Raw genomic sequence first — 24,890 nt, forward strand, 5'->3', positions numbered from 1 at the left:
AGCTTGAAGTCATTTTTGCCAAGATTTGTTAAGTGCACAGATGACACTTTTAGACAGTACAAGTATTACTGTTCAGAAATAATTTAAATGAAAATAATTTACAATACAGTGCAATGTGAATTATTTGCATGTGTTGCAATGTAAAAATAATTGCAATATTTTCAGATCAGATTATAATAATAGCTTGTAAAGATACGTTGTGAATTTAGAATATAGCATTATTCCAGTACAATTAATTGAATAATGAAAATATTTCATTGCCAGATAATATGCAGATGCTAATGAATATGTCAAGTTTTACTTATTTTAAATTATCTAAAGTAGCTTTACTCTACCCTGTAGCAGAAAAAGTTTCCTAGTGTGGCTTTCACATATTAATAAGACACACTGGAATATATACACTTTTGCAGTTTCTCATCTTTAGTTTAAAAAGCTTTTTTTTAATAAGCAGAAAAAGCACTTATTTCTAAAAGCATGCAAAACAATCACTGAGGGTCAGAGAGTTGTCATGAGTTGGACCCGATTGTTGTTTTTGTTTTTTTTGTAAAACATTTCAAATTGATTTGAATTTCCCTTTATTTCCGAGTTACTTCAATAGTCAGAATATTTTTTTTAAGTTATAGTTTTATGAATTTGGAGCTACTCCTGCACCCCAGCATTGTACAATATGAGAATTTAAAGTAATTGTTTTCCAAAAAACCAAATATTTAGGAGTGAAATTTTAGAAACAAAATATGATTTCTAGTACTCTACCACTGTAAGTTTCAACAGCAGGATCTGGGTCTGGGAGAAGACGGTATGCCTCTGTGTACAAAATATTTGTTTATCATATTAATGAAGATATACAGATTTAAAGCATTTGCTTGTATTAAGTAATTCCACTATTTTAAAAACACAGACGTGGAAAAAAATTAAACCGATTTTTGAGAATTCTGTTAAATACAAACTTAGACATCCAATTAACAGGCTACAACATAACCAGGAAGAGATACAAAGAGCAGTAACTTTCTTCATGCTCATTTTAGTTCCATCAGTACCAAGAAGGCTAAAAAGCCTGCAAAAGAATTGCTGCTTTGCTTTTTTCTAACAGGAAACATGAGCTTGCTGTTTCGCAGAGATCAATGAAGCAAGCTCCCATTTCTCCTTGGCAGAAATCTTTTTAGGCTGCAGAGAAGTGACTCTTGGGCTTCCTGGAACTTAAGAGATCACTTTTCCACTCTTTCCAAATGTCTCTTAAACAAGGAAGAACATAATAACCCAGAAGGCTGCAATGATATCAGAGGAGCTTCTGGGCATTTGCCTGTTGAACAGCATTTCCCAGTAGAGCAGCAACTCTCTTGTGTCCCAAGAAGCTCTCCGGGCTAACAGACTGGTGCTACAATGTTCCACAGGCTGGGCCCATTCTGCATGTAACGAGCTCATGGAAAGGATGCAGGAGGAATATATTGTCTCTGAATTTAGAGGCAAACTGACCAGATCCACATCTTCAAGTCCAAATCAGAAGAGAATTATTTTGTACCTCAATGAATTTGGAAATGCAATACTCAACTCAAAAAATATACTGAATTACATTAAAATGGGTAATGTAGGTTAAAAAAGATTGAGAAATGCATATACTGAAATAGAATACCTATTTCAAGATATATTTTGTGGCAAGTATGTACAGGTGGCAACCATTTTGAGTGGGGGTTCCATTCCTGGCCCCCTCGTGCATCGGCCAAGTGTGCATAAGCCCGCCCCATTTTTAGGCCACTTCTGGGGTTGGCAGTGACCAGCATGTGCGTGATTGCACATTAATTGGACGCATGTCAAACGGTCACTGCCTGTAATTAAATGGCTTGCGACCCAAAAACCTGAAGGAGCAATTCTTCCCATTCCAGCCTACCCATGCCTTAAGATCTTCTGTTGACACTCTACTCCAAGCCTTGTTTACTGGAAGATATAATTAAAATGGAGAGGGCTTTGTCAGTGGTGGAACCCTAGGTTTGGAATGTACTCCCAAAACAAGAGTACCTGGCATCTACTTTACAATCTTTTTGGCAACAGGTTAAGCCTTCAATTTATTTAAATTTGAATAGCTTAGTTTTCCTTGTCATTTTTATCTGCTGTCTTTTATCAAGATTGTTAATGTCTTATTATTATCATCTTATTGTACTAGGAATTTACTAATTTATTATTTATATCTGCTGTATACTGCTCTGTAATTGAACTTGGTGAAGGGATGATTTAAAAAAAGACAACAACTTCTAACCTGCACTTGATGTGATGCAGAATTAAGGAGATACAGTGGTACGTCGGGTTACAAACACCTCAGGTTACAGACTCCGGTAACCCGGAAGTAGTACCTCGGGTTAAGAACTTTACCTCAGGATGAGAACAGAAATTGTGCGGCGGGGGGCAGCGGGAGGCCCCATTAGCTAAAGTGCTACCTCAGGTTAAGAATGGTTTCAGGTTAAGAACAGACCTCCAGAACGAATTAAGTTCTTAACCAGAGGTGCCACTGCATTCAGTCTCCAACAGAAATTAAATTTCTCTTTGCAGTGGGGAGGGGGAGAGTGAGAATTCAACTCCTTTTTTACTTTCTTCTCAATAAGTAATGTCTGAACAAATGCAGTTACTCATCCTGTATAAGAAGCATTCTATAGCAGAACTGTTTTACAGCATCTAACATTGCGACATTAATTTTATTACTGTTTTTATTACCACATTATTATTATTGCCTATTTCTATATTCCTCTTTTTTTCATTTTGTAACTTGTGCGTACTCTTTGATTCTGAGCCATCACTCTCTGCGTACAGCTTTAAAGTTTTTTTCAATGAGCTTTTTGGAATTGTAAAACTTATTTTATTCCTTTAAAGTATCTCTAATCTAGTCAGGCAGGAGAGAAAAATCTGAGGGGACTGTGCCTGCCTCCCAGAATTCTTTGCTCTCCTGCCTCCGTCACATGAAGAGGGTCATAACCCAACCCATTCATGTCATCAGCAACCGCCTCAAATTATCTCTAGCCTAACCTTTACTGGAAGTGACTCCATGATCAATTATATTATGTTAATTTATCAATTAAGAATGGGATATCAATTGCTGGGATACCATGATGGCAGGAAAAGGATCATGCTTAAAAATGGGTGCCACCCAACATGGTGTTAGCAGACACCTGTGGCTCTTCCTTTCTCTCTCTCTCTCAAAATCTGCACTGGAATGTTGTGGGGGTGGGGGCAGAGGTCCCAAAGTGAACATTTTATGATGCTTGTGCCAAAAGTTTGCTGCAGTCTCAAAAACCCAAACCATGATTTACAAATAGTTTAAAATGACAGTTGCAGCAGTCCTAATGTCTCCAATAGAATGAAATAGTATCTACAAATGCTTTTTACCTAGTTGTGTATCATTCTCAAAAATAGCTAATAGGCCTTCTATCCTGTAACCATGATTCATATAGCCTTGTGTACACACAGTATTTTTTTCTATCTGGCTGGAGCTGCTCATACTATGCCAGATGCTACTCTGGAGGTTTTCCCAATCCCTTGGGCATGGCTTTTAGGTATAGCTGAATGACTACGATGAAAGAAACGCCCTGGGAACTCCTAGTGCGTGCATGGCCATTAAGATCTTGGCCTGAATGTTTCACAAGGTGATGGATATGCAAATAATATAACCCCCAGATAGAGGCAGACAAAAACTAGTTATACATGAAGATAATCCATGCGTAGATTGCTGCATTTCAGTTTTTTCCTCATGCACTATACCAAACTAATGACTAGGTTAACATGCCTTTTCAGGGGCCCATTATGAAATTAGGTAGTAATTCTCAGTCAACTGGAGAACCAAAGCCAAGTGTGAAGCGATAGATAATAAGCACTGGCCTCTCATAATCCAAATCCAAGTTCAAAATGCTACATACTACAAGCACTAGATCTGAAAAATAATTCTGACATCCCAAACATTATTAGTCTTCACATGTTCCAGTTTTATAGCAAAAAAACCCCATTAATTTGGTTAAAAAGCTGAATGACATGAATAAATCAGCCATTTAGCAGTGAAGGAGATTCAGCCAATCCCTTACCATTTTTCATTAGATTCAGCAACTTTAAAGCTACATTTTATTATTAAAAATGCTCCATGTATGTCCCTATCAACTGAAAAGTGAAAGTGCTGACAGGATAAATTATTGAATTAAGGTTGAAAAACTCTCATACCTGCTGGAGAATTATGAGCTGATGACAGAGATTTGGATTTGGAGTCCGAAAGGCGAGAAATGCTGTTCGCTCTCATTCTAGGAGAAAGTTTAGTGCTGTCTGCTGGCGGTGTTATCCTAATGCCACTTCTAATTATGGCTTCTGGAGTACGAGATGATGTCGTGCTTCTAGACATTGTTGCTTCAGAGTCACTACGTGCTGATAAAGAACCAAGTCTAGTTCTCCGTGGCTGAGCAAGCAGGTCAATTCTTGAGACATTTCTCCTTCCTGATGGGGGTTTGGAAGTAGAACTTGTAGTAGACACCTCAGAAGCAACGGATGCTTTATCCGCATCCGCCAGTTCGCTATCTGACACTTCACCAAGTCGCGCTCTACGTAAGAGAGAAGTCCTTGTGGGGCGAGGCCTTGGGAGAGTGATTGATTTACTGGACTGCCCAGCTGATGCTGGAGAGGTCCTCAACTTGGCTGACTTGATACTTTCTGTTTTGGAATGTAAATGTTCGTCTGCTGAGGTAAAAGATGTCCTTCCATGCGATTTGCCAGAACATGTTTCCTGGTCAGAAGATAAGATATCAGAAATGGCAGAATGAGGTACGCTGGAAGTTTGGTCGTCATCTGTTAAATCTACAGAAGGCTGCCTTATTCTTCCACTGCTCTGCACAACCTTGCGTGCATCACCTCTCGAGCCAGCATCTGAAGAGCGGCTTTTTGTTTTCTTCTCAATTTTGTCTCTAGCACTTGTAGAAGATGACTTTAAAGCATCCTTTGAAGGTGAACCAGTGGAACATCTATCTTTGTACAGCGTACTAAAGCTTTTCCGTTTCTGAGATTGTTTTCTTTCACTGTCTCCAGTAACAAGACTAATTGTACTAGCTGTATCCACATCTGATTCAGGCGAAATGGAATTATCTCTATTATAGCTGGGAGTTTCAGGTCCTTCATCGGTTTTGTTCTCTTCACGCAGCTTCGCTTCAAGAAAAGCCATTACAGCTTCAGTGTCCTTTAAGATAAGTGTTGTATCTAGACTAGAATCTGTTTCCACTGAATCACTTTTCTCACTTATTCTACTAGTGGATGTTAAAGAAAATGATGGCGTAGTTCCTGTCTCTTTATTAATGTGTGGGATTAATTCTATAGGTATATTTGTGCTTGGTTTATCTATGGTAAAGCTGCCTTGTCTCACCAATGGCTTTGATGATTCTTTTTTATCCCCACTAAACCCTTTTGGAGTTGGACATCTTGTTGCCTCTTCCGCTTTCCTTCTTTTCCCGTCACTTTGCACCACTTTACTTTCTGCTTTGCCAGAACCACGCCCTGATGCTTTCTCTTTATTGTCTGCTTTATGAGAAGCAGGCGGCTCGTCTCTACTTCTTTCAGCTTGGTTTGGTGTTTTGGAAGAAGATAATTTAGTGGGGGTCCAATGTGTTGCCTCCTTTTGTTCCTGCTGCTTAATTTTAGCCAAAGCTTGTTTTACCACCGATGTTTCTCTGCCATTTTCACTTTTCTCTTTGTCAGAAGAAAAGCAACTGTTGGAGTGAAGAAGCGCCTTGTCTGTTTTAGGAGACAGGCCATTCATTGCCCTGCTTGCTTTAGTCACGCTCCTGTCACTAATTTGCCCTATTTCTTTCTGTGTATGAGTCGGAGTTTCTTTCTCTTGAAGTTCAGTGTCTTGTTTTTCACCTATCTCCGATCGCTGGTGGGTTGTAACCTTTGTTCTTTGTCCTTCTGTGGCATTTTCCTCCTTCGGCAACTGTGGAAGCGTTCGCCTCTTTCTGTCTCCTTGGCTGGTCAAAGAGGTAGCGGAGGCAGCACTTCTAGCTGACAAGCCAGATTCACTGATGTCTGTATCTAAAACCAAGTAAAACGTAGGGAAATGGGGAGAGGGAAAACATGTTAAGTAAAAGCACTTGTGTGGGATTCACCTGACAAGCCATGTCAGCGGAAGCCCTGGGCAAGGACTTCCACTTGTGTAATAAGGCTTACCGCTACAACAGCACACAGGGGGATCGTTCCATCTGGCAAGCTTCAATGCTTGTGCAGATGCAACACTGAATGCCACCCTGAAATTCTACAAATATCACAGATGATTTCAATTAAAATTTAGAGGGAGCCTCATTTACTCTTTTTGTTTTTCTTTCGCATCACAAGGCATCAAAATTCTTACAAAGCACATGCTTTTTTTAAACAAACACTATTGCTTAAGTGGTTATGAGAAGATTAACAACTGAGCACGATAAAATGTGCTGCTAGTAGTTGCTATAAAAGAGAAATCTGTCTAGTACCATTTTCTAGAGGAGGAGCAGGAGCAAATGATTCCATCCGTACTTCACTTTCTTCATGTTTTGTGTGATTAGCAGCCAGACTAGCCCACTGCGACACCCAGCGCTTGCTTCCAGATATGCCAGTGCTTTCCTAATAACAGATTTCAACACAAATCATGCTTACATTGATTTAGTCATTTTAAAGAAAAAAAGAGGAAAAACATTCAGAACATGCACACACTCAGATTCAGTGAAATCATGTTTCAGTCATTACCATACATTGACTGATGCCTTGACTGCAAGACTAATTAGGAAGGAGTGTCATCTAGTAGTGAACTTGTGGTTAGAAATTGGCAGTGGGCAGTCATATCTTGGCTTAACAAACAGACGTATAAATAAGTTTTATACACCTATACATGTAGCTGCTTTGATCCTCCCTACATGAATGGGGAAAACAAATCAGGAAGCTGCAATTTACCATAGCTGTCCATTACAACTGCACTGCAGAACTACAGTCGTACCTCGGGTTACGAACACCTCGGTTTGCGAACAGTTCGGGTTACGAACTGCACACCCCCGGAAGTGTTTTCGCGGCACGCGCACGCGCAAAATGGCACTTCGCGTCGCGTTCGGTTGTTTACGAACTATTCGGGTTACGAACTGCGATCCGGAACGGATCGCGTTCGTAACCCGAGGTATTATTGTATAGCCGACTGCTTCTGAAACAAGCCAATTACCAGAGCTTCATATTCTGGCTTGCTTAGAAGGCATCAACCACATTTTCCTAGTTTGAACTTAATAGTTAATGGCAGCTTTCCGGCTTGTCACCTTGCTTGCATGAAAGAAGTAGCAAACTGGCTGCAGGATGCATATCCACCTCTCAGCTGCGGCCAATTTGATAATCCAAACATAGCCAGTGCACAGGGGCATCTATCTAACAATGCTGGTATATTAGCCCTCTTTTATGCAAGTTTAGCATGTACTTCTGACTTTGCTGTTGATTAAGGCTATATTACACAGACATTAGCTCTGGAACACCATTATTCAGAGGCTACAAGTATAACACGTGGAACATATATAACCACCCAACATAGTACCCTACAGGTTGGGATTTGATAATAGTGGGGTAGGAAAGCATAAAATAATTCCAATGTATTTCACACCTGCCCCCTTTGGTTTCAGATAGTACAGGGGTAGATGAGTATAAAAAGCCCAGGACACAAATTTCCACGGTCCTCTAGTGGCTATGGTGGTTCATTTGCTAGAAATAATGTATTTAGTGCTAACTCTGGAAGTGTATACTCAGTTTTGACCAAACCAAGCCTCCTAGAGCAGTGTTTCCCAACCAGTGTGCCTCCAGATGTTTTGGGACTACAACTCCCATCATTCCTGACCACTGGTCTTGCTAGCTAGGGATGATGGGAGTTGTAGTCCCAAAACATCTGGAGGCACACTGGTTGGGAAACACTGTCCTAGAGCACCACATGGGAAAATCTGGCACAAGGCCAAACTTTGCAGTGTTTGGCCTGCAGTCAAGATCACAGGTCATGTACTGCAAGACTGTATTTAGCATAGCATGGAGAGGGAGATTATTTTTAATTCTTATAATTAAGCTCCATAAGCTCAATATCAGTTGACTCCGTGAAAGATATTTCAAATGGTGAGGAGAGGAGAAGTGGGTCAAATTTAGGCTGGTCTTTGCAGGTACTGGTTTTGTTTTGTTTTTTTGAGGCTTTGAGACTCTGAAGGACTCTGAAGCTGCAGTAAGATCCTTGTCCAGTAGGTGGCTGTCAAAGAGCCTACTTAGGCTCTGCTGTGCCATCAAATTACAGCAGAAGCTGCTTTAGTTCTTTGAAGATTGTAAAACATGTGTACAAAACATTAATTCACATAAAAGGACTTTTGTATTTCCTGCTCTTCCATGTATTACATTTTCTCCCTCAGGAATGCAGAACCCCGTCTCTTCACTGATGCATCTGCACACCACTCACTATAAATCCCTTTAAAACATTATTCACATGTAAGATATGGACTGAAGCAAAATCAGTAATTATAGGAATGGGTTGGCTTCAAAGTGCTGAGCAACTGTGTGGGAAATGATTATGCTACAACCCTCTGTGGTAGGCTGATGTGTGGAGATAAAGGCCCAAACTAAACTTCAGACACAAACAGCAGCTGCTGGTGGGTGGTTGATATTTATCAGGATTGCAGCAGCCAGGGGAAAGAGATTCTTAACCCTTTCCTTCCCTGTAGTCTCAATCTGAATCTGCTCTTTGCACCGGAAGAAAATTACTCCATTATCAACTGCGAGTGCCAAGCTTGGCCTAAGGATGACAAATACTTGGCTTTTATACAACAATATTCATGGTTCAGGGGAAAGAGTTTAAAAGAATTTTCTCAAACTTTATGAATCTGTACTATCCTATGGATTAGTCTGTGGATGGTCTCAAATTCATCTTTGTCACTGCAGGCCCGGGCAGCCTCTTTAGCAGATTAGACCCTGCACGACAGAAAAAGGTTATCCTGCCCCTGGTAATGTCTAGAACTGACTAATGTTTTGTTATGGTCTGCCTTTGAAAACTATTTGGAAAATTTCCCTGGTGCAGAATACAGCTTCTAGGTTACTGACTGTCGCTAGTTATTTTGAACATACCACAACTTCACTGGCTGCCAGTTCACTTCTTATTTTTTAAAAAAATAGTTTGTTTTTTTGTTAAGGTTTCTTTGTGTTTCTGAACCCAATTCAAAGATCTGGCGTTGGCTTTTGAAGTTCTATGTGGCTTGAGATCCAGCTACCTGAACAAACTCTTATTCATCTGTCAACCAATCTGTGAACATGAAAGGCAACTAGAGAGAGAGGTTCTTCAGGATTGTGATACTTGGTTCCTTGGACTCCCTTCTCCAGAGACAAATATTACCATAATTTTGGTGCTAGGCAAATCTGTCAATTATTCAGTCCTTTGCTTACACTGTTGCCTTAATATACTGTTATCTGAACCTTGTATTTTATTCAACTTCAGTAAACCACCCTAGAAATAACACTTAAGGATAGTATACAAATCTTTCACAAGTAAACAAACATAGCAGGTTGATTGTAGGTAACATTCTCAGGGCCAGCTAATAGATACATAATTGTCATAAAATTGACTTGCGTGCATTCATATGGGAAGAAAATATGGATGAATTCAAAGCCCCTGCATTTCTGGTAACTAAAAAAAAGGGTGGTCAAAGCTCAACCGTGACTGTGTTTAACCAGGTAACTACCAATTCACCAGATTAGTTCCTTCATGTGATCATAGCCAGCACAACAATTTGTATTGTTAAATTCTGTGGCACTGCTGTATGTATAAGCAGTCTCCAATATATTAATTTCTAAATAAAACTGCTCCAAATTTCAGTGCACTTATTTCCTATACCGAAGTAACTACATCACCATAAAATGAGTATTGTCACAGACACGGAGATGTGAGATTCTGTAACATCTCCTTATTTTATATTATAGGAATACTTTCCAATATAGTCTCCTTTGGAAAAAAAAAATATTCCCACCAGCCTCAACGGGACTACTCCAAGGTAAGGAGTTTAAGAATGATAAACTAATTGGATTTTGGATTCTATCCTTGTTTGTTCCCATGGCTGCTTATTCCACATTTATATCCCCACCCTTATAAGCCATGTTTTTCATTATACAGTTCTCAAAATAAAAGGGAAATGACAGAAATAAATGATTAAACAATAAGACAGATGTTTTTAAAATATAAAATAATTCATTGAAAGGATAATCCTGCAAAATATTTTTGCACCTTTGAAATATTAAAAGGGGGGGGGGGAGAGAAAGAGTAATAGTCTGAGATTTCTCAGTATCTTAATGCAAAGGAAGCTTAATAAAAAACCATCAAGAAAGGATTAACTGTTACAACATACCGTTAGACAATGTCAGCAATAAAATAAAACACTTTAACTTCTCAGTAGTTTAATTCCACACATGATTTCCCTTATTCACCTTCTGAAGTTCTTCCAGGAGCCTCACCTAAAGCTCTCTCAATTGTTGGTAGTATTCAAATTATAGGACATATGGAATATGTAAGCATTGGTTGCTATGGGTATGTTATGGCGTCACTTGCTACAGATTCTACAAGACAGGAACATTCTTTCAAAACCCTACTGAGAAAACCTCAAGACATGTTTTTATTTGGTATTCAAAACAATGGTACTTTTAAGTAATACCTCAAGTGGAATAGCTTGTCTCTGGAGGCAAAATTGAGGAATGGTAAAATATTCAGGTAATTTTATTTGCTAGGGCAAAATGGTGAAAGTTTCAGGGGTGATCAATATATTGCCCATGAGCTGCACATGGGTCTTAAACTACCTTTAGAGCATTCCCAGTAACTCCAGCTTTCATTTCAACACCAAAAGCTTGTAGCTTTTCCTTGTTGCACTGATAAATTCTGGAATGTTGAAAACAGGATGTCCAAATATTAAGGGTTCAGAAACAATGAAACAAGCCCAAATAATTATAGAAAGTCTCTTTCAAGGCTTGACTCAGAGGAAACAGTTCCTGAATAGTAATACTTGTCATGGGCAAATGCATGTGGCATCTGCTATGTTCTAATCTTGACAATGCTGCATAAATTTTACTATTCATAATCAAAATATGAATTTTTCTTAGCCTCCTTTCGTGACATATTTGTGAGAAAGTTGCCTGCCTTAGAGTCAATGTAATATAGATAGTATATCAACTTCTCAGGCCATCACCTCCATCACAGTTCCTTTAGTTTTCTCTAACACCCACATTTCAACTAAAACTCACAGAAAATGGGTTGTTCTGTATAAAATGACCGCTTACTCAGCTCCGGGGTGGGCAGCAGTTGTGGCCCATCATGGCTTCCCCTTTTCCCCCTGGGGAGTGAAAAGCCTCTTAGTACTGGCCAGCCATTGGGTCCTGCCTTGGCAGGACGCTATGAATGTTGGGATAGCCCACCTATGCCAATTTGAACAGCCCAATGAGGGGCAGGCACAGGGGCAGAGCCTGGGTGCAGATTGGAGTGCAGAAATCTTTGGTCCGGTCCACCAGCCGGGAATAAAAGCCTTCTGAGCTGAGTCTTGCAGCTCAGTCAGCCAAAGAGCATAAAATATACTTTTGCTTCAGAATGCAAAGTTGGATGTTTAGAGACTTGCAGTATAACATTTGCTTAGTTTCACTTTTTCCATTTTATAACAATGAGATAACTTTATATAATGGTGTTCACGGTGTTCTTGAAAATAGATTTTAGTAAAACACCATGCGGGTCAAAATGTGATTTGGAAACAGTGGCATGATCAGACTTTTTCTACTAGACATTGAGATTGCCCACTTAACAGTATAGTACAGACTGGAAAGAGAAGTTGCTGAATTGCAACTCATTACCAAGCTTAAAACCATGGAGAGACCTGGTCTGAATAAGGACACTGGATTCTTATCTCATTATACATGATCAAGCTTTCTTTAGCACCTCAGCCCTTGCTTTTTCCTGCAAGACCAATTGCAGTCGTTAACAGTCATCAACAGGTTTACCAATCCTATCAGCCAATCACCCATTCCCACCACCCTTCTGAGTAATACCCCTCCCCACCCTCTGACTATACATAAGGGTCTGGTGACTTCTGTTTCAGTATATCTGAAGAAGGGTGCATGCACAAGAAAGCTCATACCTATGACAAACTTAGTTGGTCTCTAAGGTGCTACTGGAAGGATTTCTTTATTTTGTTTTTATAACTATGTTTTTTTAAAAAGAAAAAACAAAATATTAAGATACTGCTTGGAGTTTTCAATATAAATCTTATACAATATATCATCTTATATAAATCATATAACATTGAATATGGATATTAAGGTTGCATACTCACATTTAAAGCACATCCCCCCTCAAGAATCATTGGATCTGTCGTTTATTTCTCACAGCACTACAGTTCCCAGGATTCTCTTTTTGGGGGAGGTGGAGATGTACTTTAAATGCATAAAGCATAAACAGCCAAAGAAACAGAACAGATGCTGCTTTACAACAGTTCTGGAAAAGAAAGTATTAGAATGAAATTCAGCTCCAGGTGACAAAAAAAAACCTGTATATAAGAAAGGCAAAAATAAGGATTAGTAGAAGAGTAGTGTAATTTCTTCCCATATTTAAGCTTATGGAACGATGTCATTATGCATAGCAAACTCAGGTTAACAGTTACACATTTTATCTTAGATGTTTTTATCACCCTTTCCCCTTCATGTTCAGTTGAAACATACAGATGCTTATTGCATTTGCTGCTCTCTGTAGTTCAATCTATGGTTGCAGGAGTCTTTTTGGTGTAAGAAAGTTTTGGCTTTTTAAAATTCAATACTGTCCTCCTTTGTGAACCTCTAAAATATTACTAGAAACTATCAAAAGTTGACACAGAGGTTTATTATAAACTTAAATACTATGCTGATTCCTGGGCACAATGGCAATGCCTTTGCAAAAGCAGGGATCCATGAACTTTCCATCCGGAAAGATCAACGCCCTTCCATCTGCACTCACAATTTACATGTCCTTTTCCTTGCATAATGGCAAATTTCAGAACTTTTCTTGACCAACACTCATATATACTATAGCTGACAATGCAGCAACTCCTTTATTTATTTTTTCCTTAGTTGCTTGTGCCATATCTGCACAGTGGCATACATAAATGAAATGCAGCACAGAAGAGCATGCTATGTAGTATGCACAAAGGTCGCAAGTGGCCATGGTTTTGCAGAGAAGAGATATAAGCTCTAACAAAGAAATCAGAGATACAATAATTTAAAAATTAGTTCATATTCTCTAAGGAAGCTTTGCTTGCTAGCTACTTAATACTGACTATATTAAGGTCCTCTCCTTTGTTGGTAAAAAAGAAGATGACCCATCAAAAGTTGAATTCTACCTCTGTGTCAAGAAATCCAGTTGTACTCAGTGGTCTTTTTTCTTCCAGCACTACTGTAGCAGAATTAATAGCCCAATCTTTTACTAAATCTTTCTGGCTCTCGTTGATAATAGGCCTATTATAATCCTGGCTGTCATCCACTCCAAAAACCTGAAAATAAAACAAATAATCACACACATTAACTGAAAGCCTTCCCAATTAAATTAAATTTGAATGTATGGGTGGTCCTCTAACAAATCAGTTAGCCAGTTAAAAAAAGAACAGAAACTTGAATAGTTTGTTGTAAAGTGTAAATCTTGCCAACAATTTGCTATTAAAAATCGAGTTTTGCAAGCAGAACTGATATGTTCCAGTTCTAGGGAAGGTTCGAGTAAGTTAACTACTCTTATTTTTCTAATGTTAGACAAATATAAAAAGAAGAGGGATGACCTAACTGTAAAAATAAAATAACTTCAAAATACTCTTTGAGGATTTTTTCCAAGCTTTTAATTTGTATATAAAGCTATGTTTATGCATTATTTGCTAATATCATGTGGATTATAAATATCTCATTGGTTTAAGAAAAATGTAGTCAAGTCTTGAGATATCTCCTCATTGTGCACAGTTACATATCAATTTACTTGTGTTCCCTTAAAACGTGGTTAAGTGTGTGCATGCCTGAATGCAGCAGGCAAAAACAGCCCACAGCAAGGAAGCTACCATCAAGAGAAAACAATTATGCAAAAATCAATGGTAACTGGCAAGAAGGGGACATCAGTCTTACTAGTAAAGCGAGTATGAGGTGATGCTGAAGACAGCTGCAGATTCCTTCTGCACTATGAGGAAAGATGTTAAAATACTTAAGTTCTTTAATTCTATTGCAGAAACCAAAGTGTGCCATCAGCACCCACAGTAGGCAAACATTACTCCTTAACACAGCCTTCAACTAATACCACATATATTATTATATTAACTGTACTTTGTACTTATTAATAAAGTTCCCATCCTCTTCTCTCCTCTTTTCTGCTGACTGATATACAAAGGAGCTTACATCAGCTGAGTATACCATTTACCTATTTCTGTGTTTCTGTCACAGGACCAGCTTCCTTGTACCAACTACCTCTACTCCACTGCATTTGTTTCCAGATTCCACTTACCTTTGAAGCTCTATTCATGTGCTATCCATGCATAGAAGATACACATACATGACAAACTAGGGTCATGCTTCCTGCCCCTGAGGTGTGCAGCTACAGCATGTGATGCTGGAAGGAGCATGCAACATGACCCCCCCCCCACCTTGTGTTGAATCCATGTCTGAGTAAGGCTCAATTGTCTCCATTAACTCATTCCTTCTTGTTGATGTTCTTCTTTCACTTAAGCAGACTTCATCTCTCTGCTTATTTACCACCAGATAGGAGAATGCCCCTCCTACATTTTATTTCCCCCTTCAAGGTATTTCCAGAGCCACCAGACAGTTTTTCCAGGTCATGTGGCCAGCATGACCAAACCGCTACTGGCGTATGGAGGACTGCGGTGAGTGCCAGACTGCACGGAAATGCTGTTTACCTTCCAGCCACAGCAGTACCTATTTATCTACTTGCACTGGCATGCTTTCGAATTGCTAGTTGGCAGGAGCTGGGATAGAGCAACGGGAGCTCGCCCCATCACAGCGATTCGAACCGCCAACCTTCCAATCAGCAAGCCCAAGAGGCTAGAGCCACCACCCCAATACTTTCTACAGAATGAAGTACAAGTAACAAAATAACCTTTGTTATAATGGATTCAATGATTTCTTAAATAAGGATTTCAGGCTGTATCCATTGCTGTCCATGCACGAGCGGAAGAAATTTCCACTCATGCAGTGGGACTTCACAGTCGCCTGCCTTTCCCCTTTTACACAATCTCAAAATTTGCTCTGCAGGGCAGAGGGGTTATCCAGAGCAGATTAGGGTAGTGCATGCAGGAAGGAGAGGAAGGTGAACTGAGGAGGCCATATTATGATTCCTAGTACTCCTGGCATTCTCTGTTGATGGCACAACATAAAGGGCCTCCTTGACTGATCTCGAGTCTTCAGCAGAAAAGTAGAGGGAGAAGCGCTCTTTCATGACGATGTTAAAAATTAAAATGCATGGGATATATACTACTCAACCTTTTCACACAAATGTTTGACAAACCTGCAGTAACAATGAAAATGTTATTTTCAATCTGTTTTGCCTCTGAAAAGAAACCAGCACATCAACATGTCTAAATATGATAAGAAGGAAAATTAACACTATGGTGTGGGCTTCCAATTGCTGCTTAAGCCAGTACAAGCAGCTTGGGTATCCCAGTGGATTTTCTTTTGATGGTTGTGTAACAGTGTTTTACTTTCTTGACAGCCAACTCCCTACCCCACCCCCAATATTACAGACTGCTTTTAGATCTTATAGGTTTCAGAAGAAGCTCACCAGATGCTATGAGGCTCTCTGAGAAAAACAAATTTATATCCCTGCCCTTGGATTCATGAAACTTGTTATATTTGGATCCTGGCCACCATTTTAAAGTGATATTTAACATACTGAAATAATTTTTTTGTCAACAGACAAGTGACATTAAACATTTAAGAAACAGCAAAAGGGTACGTGTTATTAAAGACTATTTTGGGGGAAATTCCTGAATATGTTAAAAGTAAACACAAATTATCTACTCTCTGTTTTTATAATTGTATAGTCTATTGTTGTTACTTGCCTTGGGACCGTATGGTGAAGGGCATACATACATACTACAGTGCCCTGAGCAAACAATCTTCTTTTATTCCAGTCAGCTTCACTGAAGATCAATTTGAAAATTCACACATTTAAACATTTGGAAGTTGCATAAATTGTTTTCTCTAATGTATACTTTCTGCATTATAAAGTTATACGTCTGTGGGTATACAGTTGTCAGAAAAGATCCAGGTAAGAACACCTTGCATACTGTGATCTGGTCCCAAGAAACTACACCAAAAGTCAAAAAGCCAAAGGGTGATTTAGACTTCAGTTTCAAAATAGGTTTGCCATGTGACACAGGGGCAGGTATACCGTTCATGCAAAAGTGGCCACTGTCAAAAGCAGTTTGACATGGCATGGGGGATCAGTTATTTAAAACAAAACAAAAAAGTCCAAAATTCCACTTTGTGTAGCCTCTTTGAGCATGCCTAAAGTAGTTCCTTGAATTGCAGATTAAGTTTTCTTTTCATTGTCTGGCAAAAGTAGTGGTAATAAACTAGACTGAAACAAACCAAAACAATCAATTGCTCAGGCCACAACCCTACACACACTTACTTGGAAGTTATATTATTGAAATATAATTCTGATATAAATTTAAGATTGGGGTACCACTAATTCAAGTAGTTTGATATGGACCTGGCAGAAGTCTGTCACCAGCCAGATCAAATTGCCTCAGGACTCTCAATTTAGCAAGCCTTTAGAAAATATGAAACTTCAGCACTCACCTTCAGAATCTCAACCTGCATGAGCCTTAGCATTGTAAAATGCACAACACTGATAATGCCACATTCCTAACACTATTTCAAGAATTCCAACAGGTCTTCTAACCCCAAAACTTATAGATCATTCCACCACCGGTCATTCATCCTCTGTTGCTCATCAATACTATGGTATTTCTTGCCTCCACCTCAGCAATATTATTGCGCTATGCCATTTGAAAGTGTGCCACATAAGTCCTATTGTGAACAGGAGGTAATGGTATCTGTTGTGTGACTCACATGTGTTGCTGCCTTTTAAGCCTTCTGGGGGGAAATTTGCTCCCTTCTGTTTATTTTTGTAGCTCATGCCTCGGTGTTCTCCTGGGCATGCCTGATTATCTGCTTAGAGTGTGGGTGGTCTAGTTTTGGCTCCAACCCAGTTGTTACAACTTAGTATCAGAAGGGGTGATACATAACATCTAGATATTTTTATATTGTTTTAATTCATTTAGTGTTTAATTACCTTTTAATGAATATCCTTTCTATGCTTTAACATTTTCTATTTTATCTGTGTCATTGTATTTTTATCTGTAACTCACCTTGCAAAAAAAGGTGGGGTACAAATAAATACAATAATAAAAATAACAACATATAGAAGCCAGTTTCAGAAGGCAAATAGCTGCACTACTGTAAGACTAGAGAATTTTAAAAGTTTAAAAATGTTGTTTTATTGTGGATTACTTCCTTTCTGTGACCAATGCAAAAATAAACCCATGCCCCTAGGGTTGCCACATGGAAAATGGAGCAAGCTTGTTTTCTCCCACTCTAGAAACTAGAACCAATGGATTCAATTTACAAGAAAGAAGATTCCAATGAAACATAAGGAAGAACTTTCTGACAATAAGCAGCTATCCTATTTTTAAAAGACATCTGAAGGCAGTCCTGTTTAGGGAAGTTTTTAATATTTAATGCTGTTTTGTTTTTAACACAATTGGGAGATGCCCAGAGTCGCTGGGGAAACTCAGCCAGATGGGTGGGGTATAAATAATAATAATAAATAATAATAATAATAATAATAATAAATTATTATTATTATTATTATTATTATTATTATTATTATTCCACATTGGAAGGGTTCCCTCAGGAGATGGTGGGTTCTTTTTCCTTGGAGGTTTTTAAGCAGAGGTTGGATGGACATCTGTCATGTATGCTTAAGTTGAGGTTCCTGCGTTGAAGGGAGTTGGGCTAGATGACCCCCAGGATCCCTTCCAACTCTACAATTCTATGATTTCATGATCTGGTGGCCTGCCACCACATTGTGCAATCCTCTTCTAGTTTTGTTTGAGAGTGGGTCACACTCCTAAAAACACATCAAACTAATACACTAAGTTATTTGGAGGGACCACAGCATGTACTTATGTTCCGTGAAGCAGGTGATAATGCCAAGGAAAGTGTCCTAGAACTGCAGAAGGAATTTAGGGTGCAAACCAGAAAAGTGCAGCGAGGTCTGTGTTCTTTCAACCAGAAAACTCTCTTTCCAGCCCGCACAGTTTTCTTCACCTGTCATAAGCACAACTAGACAAACCAATAGGAATCTGGTAAGTGAAACTTGTAGGGAGACTGCAAAACACAGCTGAATCTAGGCTTTCAGCTTGCCACTCTCCTACTTGCTTAAGACAGGCAATACCTGCCCCCAGGCAAGCAGCCAAGTGGAAAATTGCACTTGCTTTTCTTTCCATCAGCAGAGCAGTTTTCTGCTGCAAAGGCAAATGCTGCACTCATATCCCTCTAATTCTTCTGCTCTCTGGATGCTGAATAGAGAAAACAAAGGGAGAGCCACAAATACATCCCACAGCATTACACTTAGTTTTCTTATCTGGGGAAATGCAACAACACAGTGCCTGCATCCACCTCCTCACTGTTGGCATTAAAGACAACAGAGACAAAGAGAGTATAATGTTGTGTTGCTGCAGTTGGAGAAAAACATTGACTAAGTACCAACCACCAGTGGGAACTCCCTACTGTATTGTTCAACTCTTCAATTTCTGTCACCCACATGTAAACTGATTGGGTTCAGAATACAGATGGTATCCTCATCATCTTAAAATGTATGTTTTAACTTTAAATATTAATAAAGCAACACTGGTTTTTCCTTAACAAATCTCAATGAGCTCTTAAAACAATCAAGTGTAAACATCTCTACCCCATATTTTGTTTAAAATAATTTCAAAAGTATTTCTGGGATACAATCCAAGGTCTTCACACCAGGGTCAACATTTGAAAATCAGTCACATACTATGTTAAGGGGATGGGTGATCACTTCTGTTTCAGATAGTAAGTTATAATAGTTGCTTGTTACTTTCCCTTTTCACTGAGGACACAAAACAAACACTTTGTATTGACTGAGAACTGCCAAGTACACACTTTCAACATGCCACATTTTGTTATTGTTAAAATACATCTATTATGATGATTTTATGTCAAAGGTGAATTTCCAGTGTATTTCTCCTATGTAATAAACTCCTCAATTGAATGAAAATTATTGGGACTTTAGAAGTATACCTGACCCCACAATCTTGGGGCTGCAACTTGCTTTATGTTTTGTTGTTTGGATCAAATACAATGCACATTTCATTTATATATTGGTACCAGCTGAGCATGGTGCATTCATTATTCACAGTGTTGTGTACTAAATTAACTTGAAAAGAATTGAGCTTCAACTTTATATGAAATTGTATCACAAAAAGCAGAAATTTAAAATGCATATGCATCATTCTCTTGACTTTTAACATGCTATTTGTTCATTATTTCAACTTTTATGCTGCCTTCTCATATAACTATATCAAAAGCAGTGTGCAGTAAAGTAACATGTAATTAAGAATTACTCATCTGATGAGAAATCATTAAAAATCACAAGTTCATACACTTGTACATAAAATAGCCAGAATACACAAATCTTTCAAACCAACATAATCAATTGAACCAATGTTTCACACCAAGTGAAACATTCCTCTTGTATTTCCTGTTATCTGCTGTAGTAAGATTTTATTCAGTTTCTCCAAGAGTGAATAATGGATATTTTTTTTGGCATGATTCATTCCTGAAGCAACTGGTTCAAGTTTTTATCCAAAATAGGATGCTGATGTGTTGAGTAATTTTAAAACAAAACAAAATATCCAGAGATCAAACAAAGTTCTTTTTCTATGAAACCAAAAAAGGAATCCATTTTCCTAGTCCTAAATCTGCTCACTTTGAAAATGAAAGTAACATGGAAGTTGAGTGCAATTTTGAAAATGCAAAATTAAGTAAATTGAACTACTGAATTAAAAAGATACAATTTAAAAAAATAAAAGAAATCGGATGCTTATTTAAAAGATATTTGCCACCTGAAATTTCAGTTAGATTATGCATCTCTTAAATTAAGTAACCTGGTTTAAAAAGAAAATGTGAATCAAATGTCAACATTTTAATAATAACTGTAAGGGGGCACCCACAGGGTCCGTGGAAGGAGGGAGGCAGGAGATCGGGTTACAGGGAGCATCGGGCCTCTTCTCTTGAGCAGCACCTCCTCCAGCTGGGAAAACATCCAAACATCCAGCGGGGAGGAGAGGGAGCTGGCCCTCCAGATGTTTTGGACTACAGTTCCCATCATCCCTGACCACTGGTCCTCTTAGATAGGGATCATGGGAGTTGTAGGCCAAAACATCTGGAGGGCCGCAGTTTGGGGATGCCTGCCTTAGGCTCATGTGCTCTCCTCTCCTCCTACCATGTGGCTGGGAGCAGGAGTTCAGAAGCTTTTGCTTTTAATTAGCCGTCAAACTATTATTAACATCATCTATAATTGGTTTCAAACAACCCAATTTCAAACTGGTTTCTGAAGCTGGCTTGTTTAAACGAATTCTACAATACATAATTGGTGACCAACGTTCTAGATCTGGCTGACACAGGTATCTGAAGAAGTGTGCATGCACATGAAAGCTCATATCAATGACAAACATAATTGGTCTCTAAGGTGCTACTGGAAGAATTTTTTTTTAAAAAAATTTTTGTTTCGACTATGCCAGACCAACACGGCTACCTACCTGTAACTACAGCCAGCTGTGGTTAACCTAAAGTAGTCCTGAAACGTATCTGATTTGAGGTCAGGAATCATACTGGGTGGGGAGGACAGGCATAGGGACCAAATGCTGCCCTCTGGTCCTCTCCATCTGGCCCCTGAGACTCTCCCAGGTCATGCAATGCCTCCTTTGTAGGCCACACAGACCCTCCTTGGGCAACACCCATTGCTGGCCCTGATCGACATCTCCCATGCTGCTGCATGACTGGAATATGTCATTAACCCTGATGATGCCTCTTGCCTGCCTGGATGAAGGCTAAAGAGAGTATATGGAAAGGCGTGTGAAGAAACTTTTGCATGGCTGGGATTTAGTCCACTGTACATGATGCTGGAAAAACAACAACACTGCTATGACTAATAAGTTCCAACCCTGGTTTCCAAACGTTCAAGGCTCTTAGGCTTCAGGTGAATGATCCTGCTTAGTATCCTTACTATGTTCATAGAAAGCTAAACAGAAAACCTTCACCATGTCTCCCCTAAGCAGATATACGGAAAGGACAAGGACAAAAAGGTTTGGTTTATGCTTTGGAGGCTAAGATAAAGTCTACTGAGTTGTAAGCCAACTCAATAAACAAGTCTAGAATGTAAGAATGTAGGAACATAAGAAGCACCTGCTAGATCAGGCCAATGGCCCATCTAGTCTAGCATACTGTGCTTACCATCCAATCAGATGCCCATGGGAGGCATGCAAGCAGGAGCTAAGCTCAATCACTCTCTGCCCACCTTTAATTCTCAGCAACAGGTATTCAGAGGCTTGCTGCCTCTGACAGTGGAGGTGGAACATGCCTACTAAGAATTAAGTCTTATTAGGATTAGAATTGCAGTCTAAATGGTTATAGCAACTATAGCATGCATGTTTAGGAAACTGTAACCAGCTCATTTTCTCACAAAATTATTTTTTATATATTTCTTGGGTTGCATCCAAGTTTGGGAACCATGGGGTTCTGCTTTCGCTAAAGGAAGGGGAATTATTTTTTTTGCCACTTCCTTCTTCTCTTTGCAGCCCCCTGTAAATCTACTGTGGATGGTCAGGGAACCTTGGGAGCAGCACAAGTGGTGGCCCTGCCAGTGAGCTGCAGAGGGTCAATATGGCCAACGCTCACAGCGCTAGTAGTCTCTTGTACCGTTGTTCATTGTGTACCGGTATGTGTATCCATTGCTATCAAAAGGAGAGCTAGTCCAGTAAATTTGCCAGGGAAAGAAAATAACACCAGGAGATAAATTCTGGAGGATGGCAGACTTCCTATCTCTGCTTTAAATGGATATACTTGACCAAATTATTAAGGTTCTTTTTTTTTAAGGGTGAGAGAAGAATCTTGCCAAATATTAGTGCTGAACTTTAATAGTTGCTTAAAAGTTTGTTTTATTACAAACTTGATACAAGACAGGTGGAATATCGGGCAACATAATCCTTGCTTCATTCTTTTCACTGTATAGCAGTCAACATGGTTGGAAAATACAAACATCTGTTTAACACATAGTTCGTATGTACTCAAGAAGTAGGTTCAAAATACTCTATTGCTGCCTAGTACAGAGTTTGCAATGAGGGATAAAATACTAAGAGATCAAAATGTGGCTTTAAAAATAATATATTTTTTAAAACACCCTGATTTATTAGAACAGGCACCCCCAACCTGCAGCCCTCCAGATGTTTTGGCCTACAACTCCCACGATACCTAGCTAAGAGGACCAGTGGTCAGGGATGATAGGAATTGCAGTCCAAAACATCTGGAGGGCCAAAGGTTTGGGATGCCTGTATTAGAATAATTGTAGTTACTAGGAGCCCACCATAAACAGCATGGATTGGGGTTTTAACAATGGCACTCTTATTTAAATTGCTTACCTTGTCAATCATCTTGCGAGCTTCTACTTCCTCAGCATTGGGATTTTCCAGCTCAATAGTGTAAGTACCTTTATCACTTTGGTCATCCTCCTCCTTTTCAACAGCCACCGAAACGACCTGGCTTATCATCTTTTTCTCCATGTCCTCAGTTGTACTTGGTCTATTCCCAAGACTTCCAGAACTTCTCAATAATGCACTTTGTAAGAAAGGTAGTGCAGCAGAAGGTTCTTCTGACTTTTGCTTCAGAAGTTTTGCATGTACTGCTCTTTGTTGGGCGGAGCTATTCTGTGAAGGTGGTAAACTGCCTTTGGAGTCACCTGATGGAGGTCTCACTTTTTCAGTTCTTGTAGGGGGTGCCGGAGAAGATGTTTCAGGGCACAGAACTCCCACGTTTTGAGAAAAAGAATAAGATCTCCTCTTCCGGGAATGGCCTTCATCAAAAAACTCGATCATAAAAGCAGTCTGACTAACAGTTGGCTGGTCTGAATGTTTCTCTGTGTCCTGGGATTTTGTGTGCAATTTCTTCTGCTCAGCATAATGATGCCTTAACTTTTCTTCAAGTGCTGCCCGTCTACTGTAATGCCTGTGTGCTCCGGCATTTTCTGAATCGCTCTGTGTTCCATCATCATGTTTGTTTCCTGCAAAGACAAAACAAAACATAGAAATCTAGCTCTACATGAGCAGCAGTAATGCGGAAAGAACCTCCAAAAGTTAAGTGAATAGAGAGACAATATTTGCTTTTCCGTTAGAAGCTCAACTGTCTGTTAGTAACAAGCTCTGCAAGCTTCCCATAGCAACAACAGACACATTCAGACTTGCCATGCACAATGGAGTCTTTTGCCAGCTAATCAGTGAGGGAGATGCATTTGAATTGTCTTATTCAGAAAACAGTCAGTTCCCAATCATGCTCGATGATGAAATGTGAATGTGCTACAACAGCTATATCAAAATTAGCAGATCAGTATGCCTTCTAAACTGTATTAGTACCTAGCTACAAATAACTCATGAGCCAGAAAACAAACCTTTGCTTCTAAACATATTCCATGAAGGGTAGAAAGTAAAACAGGAGTTAACAACTGTAGAGTTGCCACTATCATTGGAAAGCTTTTGGCAAGAGCTTAGGATTGGAACATTAGAGTTGTTTTCCCAGAATAATTTTCCAGTTAGTTATCAGTGTGGTTTCCGGAATACAATCTTTATTAGCAGCAACAAACAATTACGGTTTCCCCCCATATAACGAACGGAGATGGAGCAAAATAGGGCAGCTTTAGATTTTTAAAAGAACCCTTTTATAACTGCAGCCCTGTACCCACTTATCTGGGAGTAAGTCCCTTTCAACTCAATGGGGCTTAATTCTAAGGAAACATATTTAGGATTGTGAGATGCCTAGAGAAAAAGTTCTAGGTGAACATTGAATATTTGAAAGTAAAGGAAGTTTGAATGTATACAAAATCAAACATTGTAAGAAAATATATATTTAAACAGATTAACAAGGTCTTACTATAGTTATACAAACAACATAATGTCTCAAGGTATGTCCACATAATTTCTGGTCTGTGCAGTCCTGCACCAATTCCTGTCCCTGCTGGGCTACCTCAGCACCTAAGGCATACATGGCATTTGGCTATTGCACAGCCTTCATTCATAACCATTCCTAGCCAGAAAACACAAGCCCTTTGTACCCTACTTTTGACCAAGAACTGTTGTGCCAGTTATTACACAGCCTTTTGTCCATGCAATTAGTTATCTGGAAGCTCATGCTAGAGATGGTCGAAAATGACTGTGGACTGCACTGCTAATCTTCAATACAGTATAGTTAACTGGTGCAATATATTTGTGAGTATAGCAGTTACAAACGGAGAAAATCAAAAAGCCCAGAATTGTAGTTAGATACAAAGATGCTCAATTTACTAAGTATGATAAGAAGGTAGTCCATCTTCGGAACATTGTGATCTTCCTGGGATATGGGCTCTTCAGCCTGCTGTTCTAAATTTATATTTAGTAGTACAATAAATGCTGATTATGGAAACTGCACTAAAATTGGCTTGAGAATTCATTAAATCATGCTAATGATATCTTATGTAAATTTTCCTCCTAAAGAGCAACCTTCTTTTAATGCATAATATG

The 24,890-nt window shown here is 39.1% G+C and overlaps 1 protein-coding gene across 6 annotated transcripts in view; it reads right to left on the minus strand.

Moving 5' to 3' along the window:
* The window catches only part of CEP170 (centrosomal protein 170), a 70,655-nt gene that overhangs the window by 13,083 nt on the left and 32,682 nt on the right, over nt 1–24,890 (minus strand). For 5 of the 6 annotated variants that reach the window (XM_060272878.1, XM_060272877.1, XM_060272876.1 and 2 more), the window contains 3 exons: nt 22,764–23,401; nt 6,477–6,606; nt 4,195–6,042 (listed from right to left, as the gene is read on the minus strand). In XM_060272878.1, the coding sequence (XP_060128861.1) occupies nt 4,195–6,042; nt 6,477–6,606; nt 22,764–23,401 (2,616 nt within the window). Of the gene's footprint in view, nt 1–4,194; nt 6,043–6,476; nt 6,607–13,379; nt 13,530–22,763; nt 23,402–24,890 lie in introns of all 6 variants that reach the window. The other variant, XM_060272879.1, reaches the window with a different exon arrangement.

The sequence above is a fragment of the Zootoca vivipara genome, chromosome 3 (genome assembly GCF_963506605.1).
Source record: "Zootoca vivipara chromosome 3, rZooViv1.1, whole genome shotgun sequence".
Classification (NCBI taxonomy): Eukaryota; Metazoa; Chordata; class Lepidosauria; order Squamata; family Lacertidae; genus Zootoca; species Zootoca vivipara.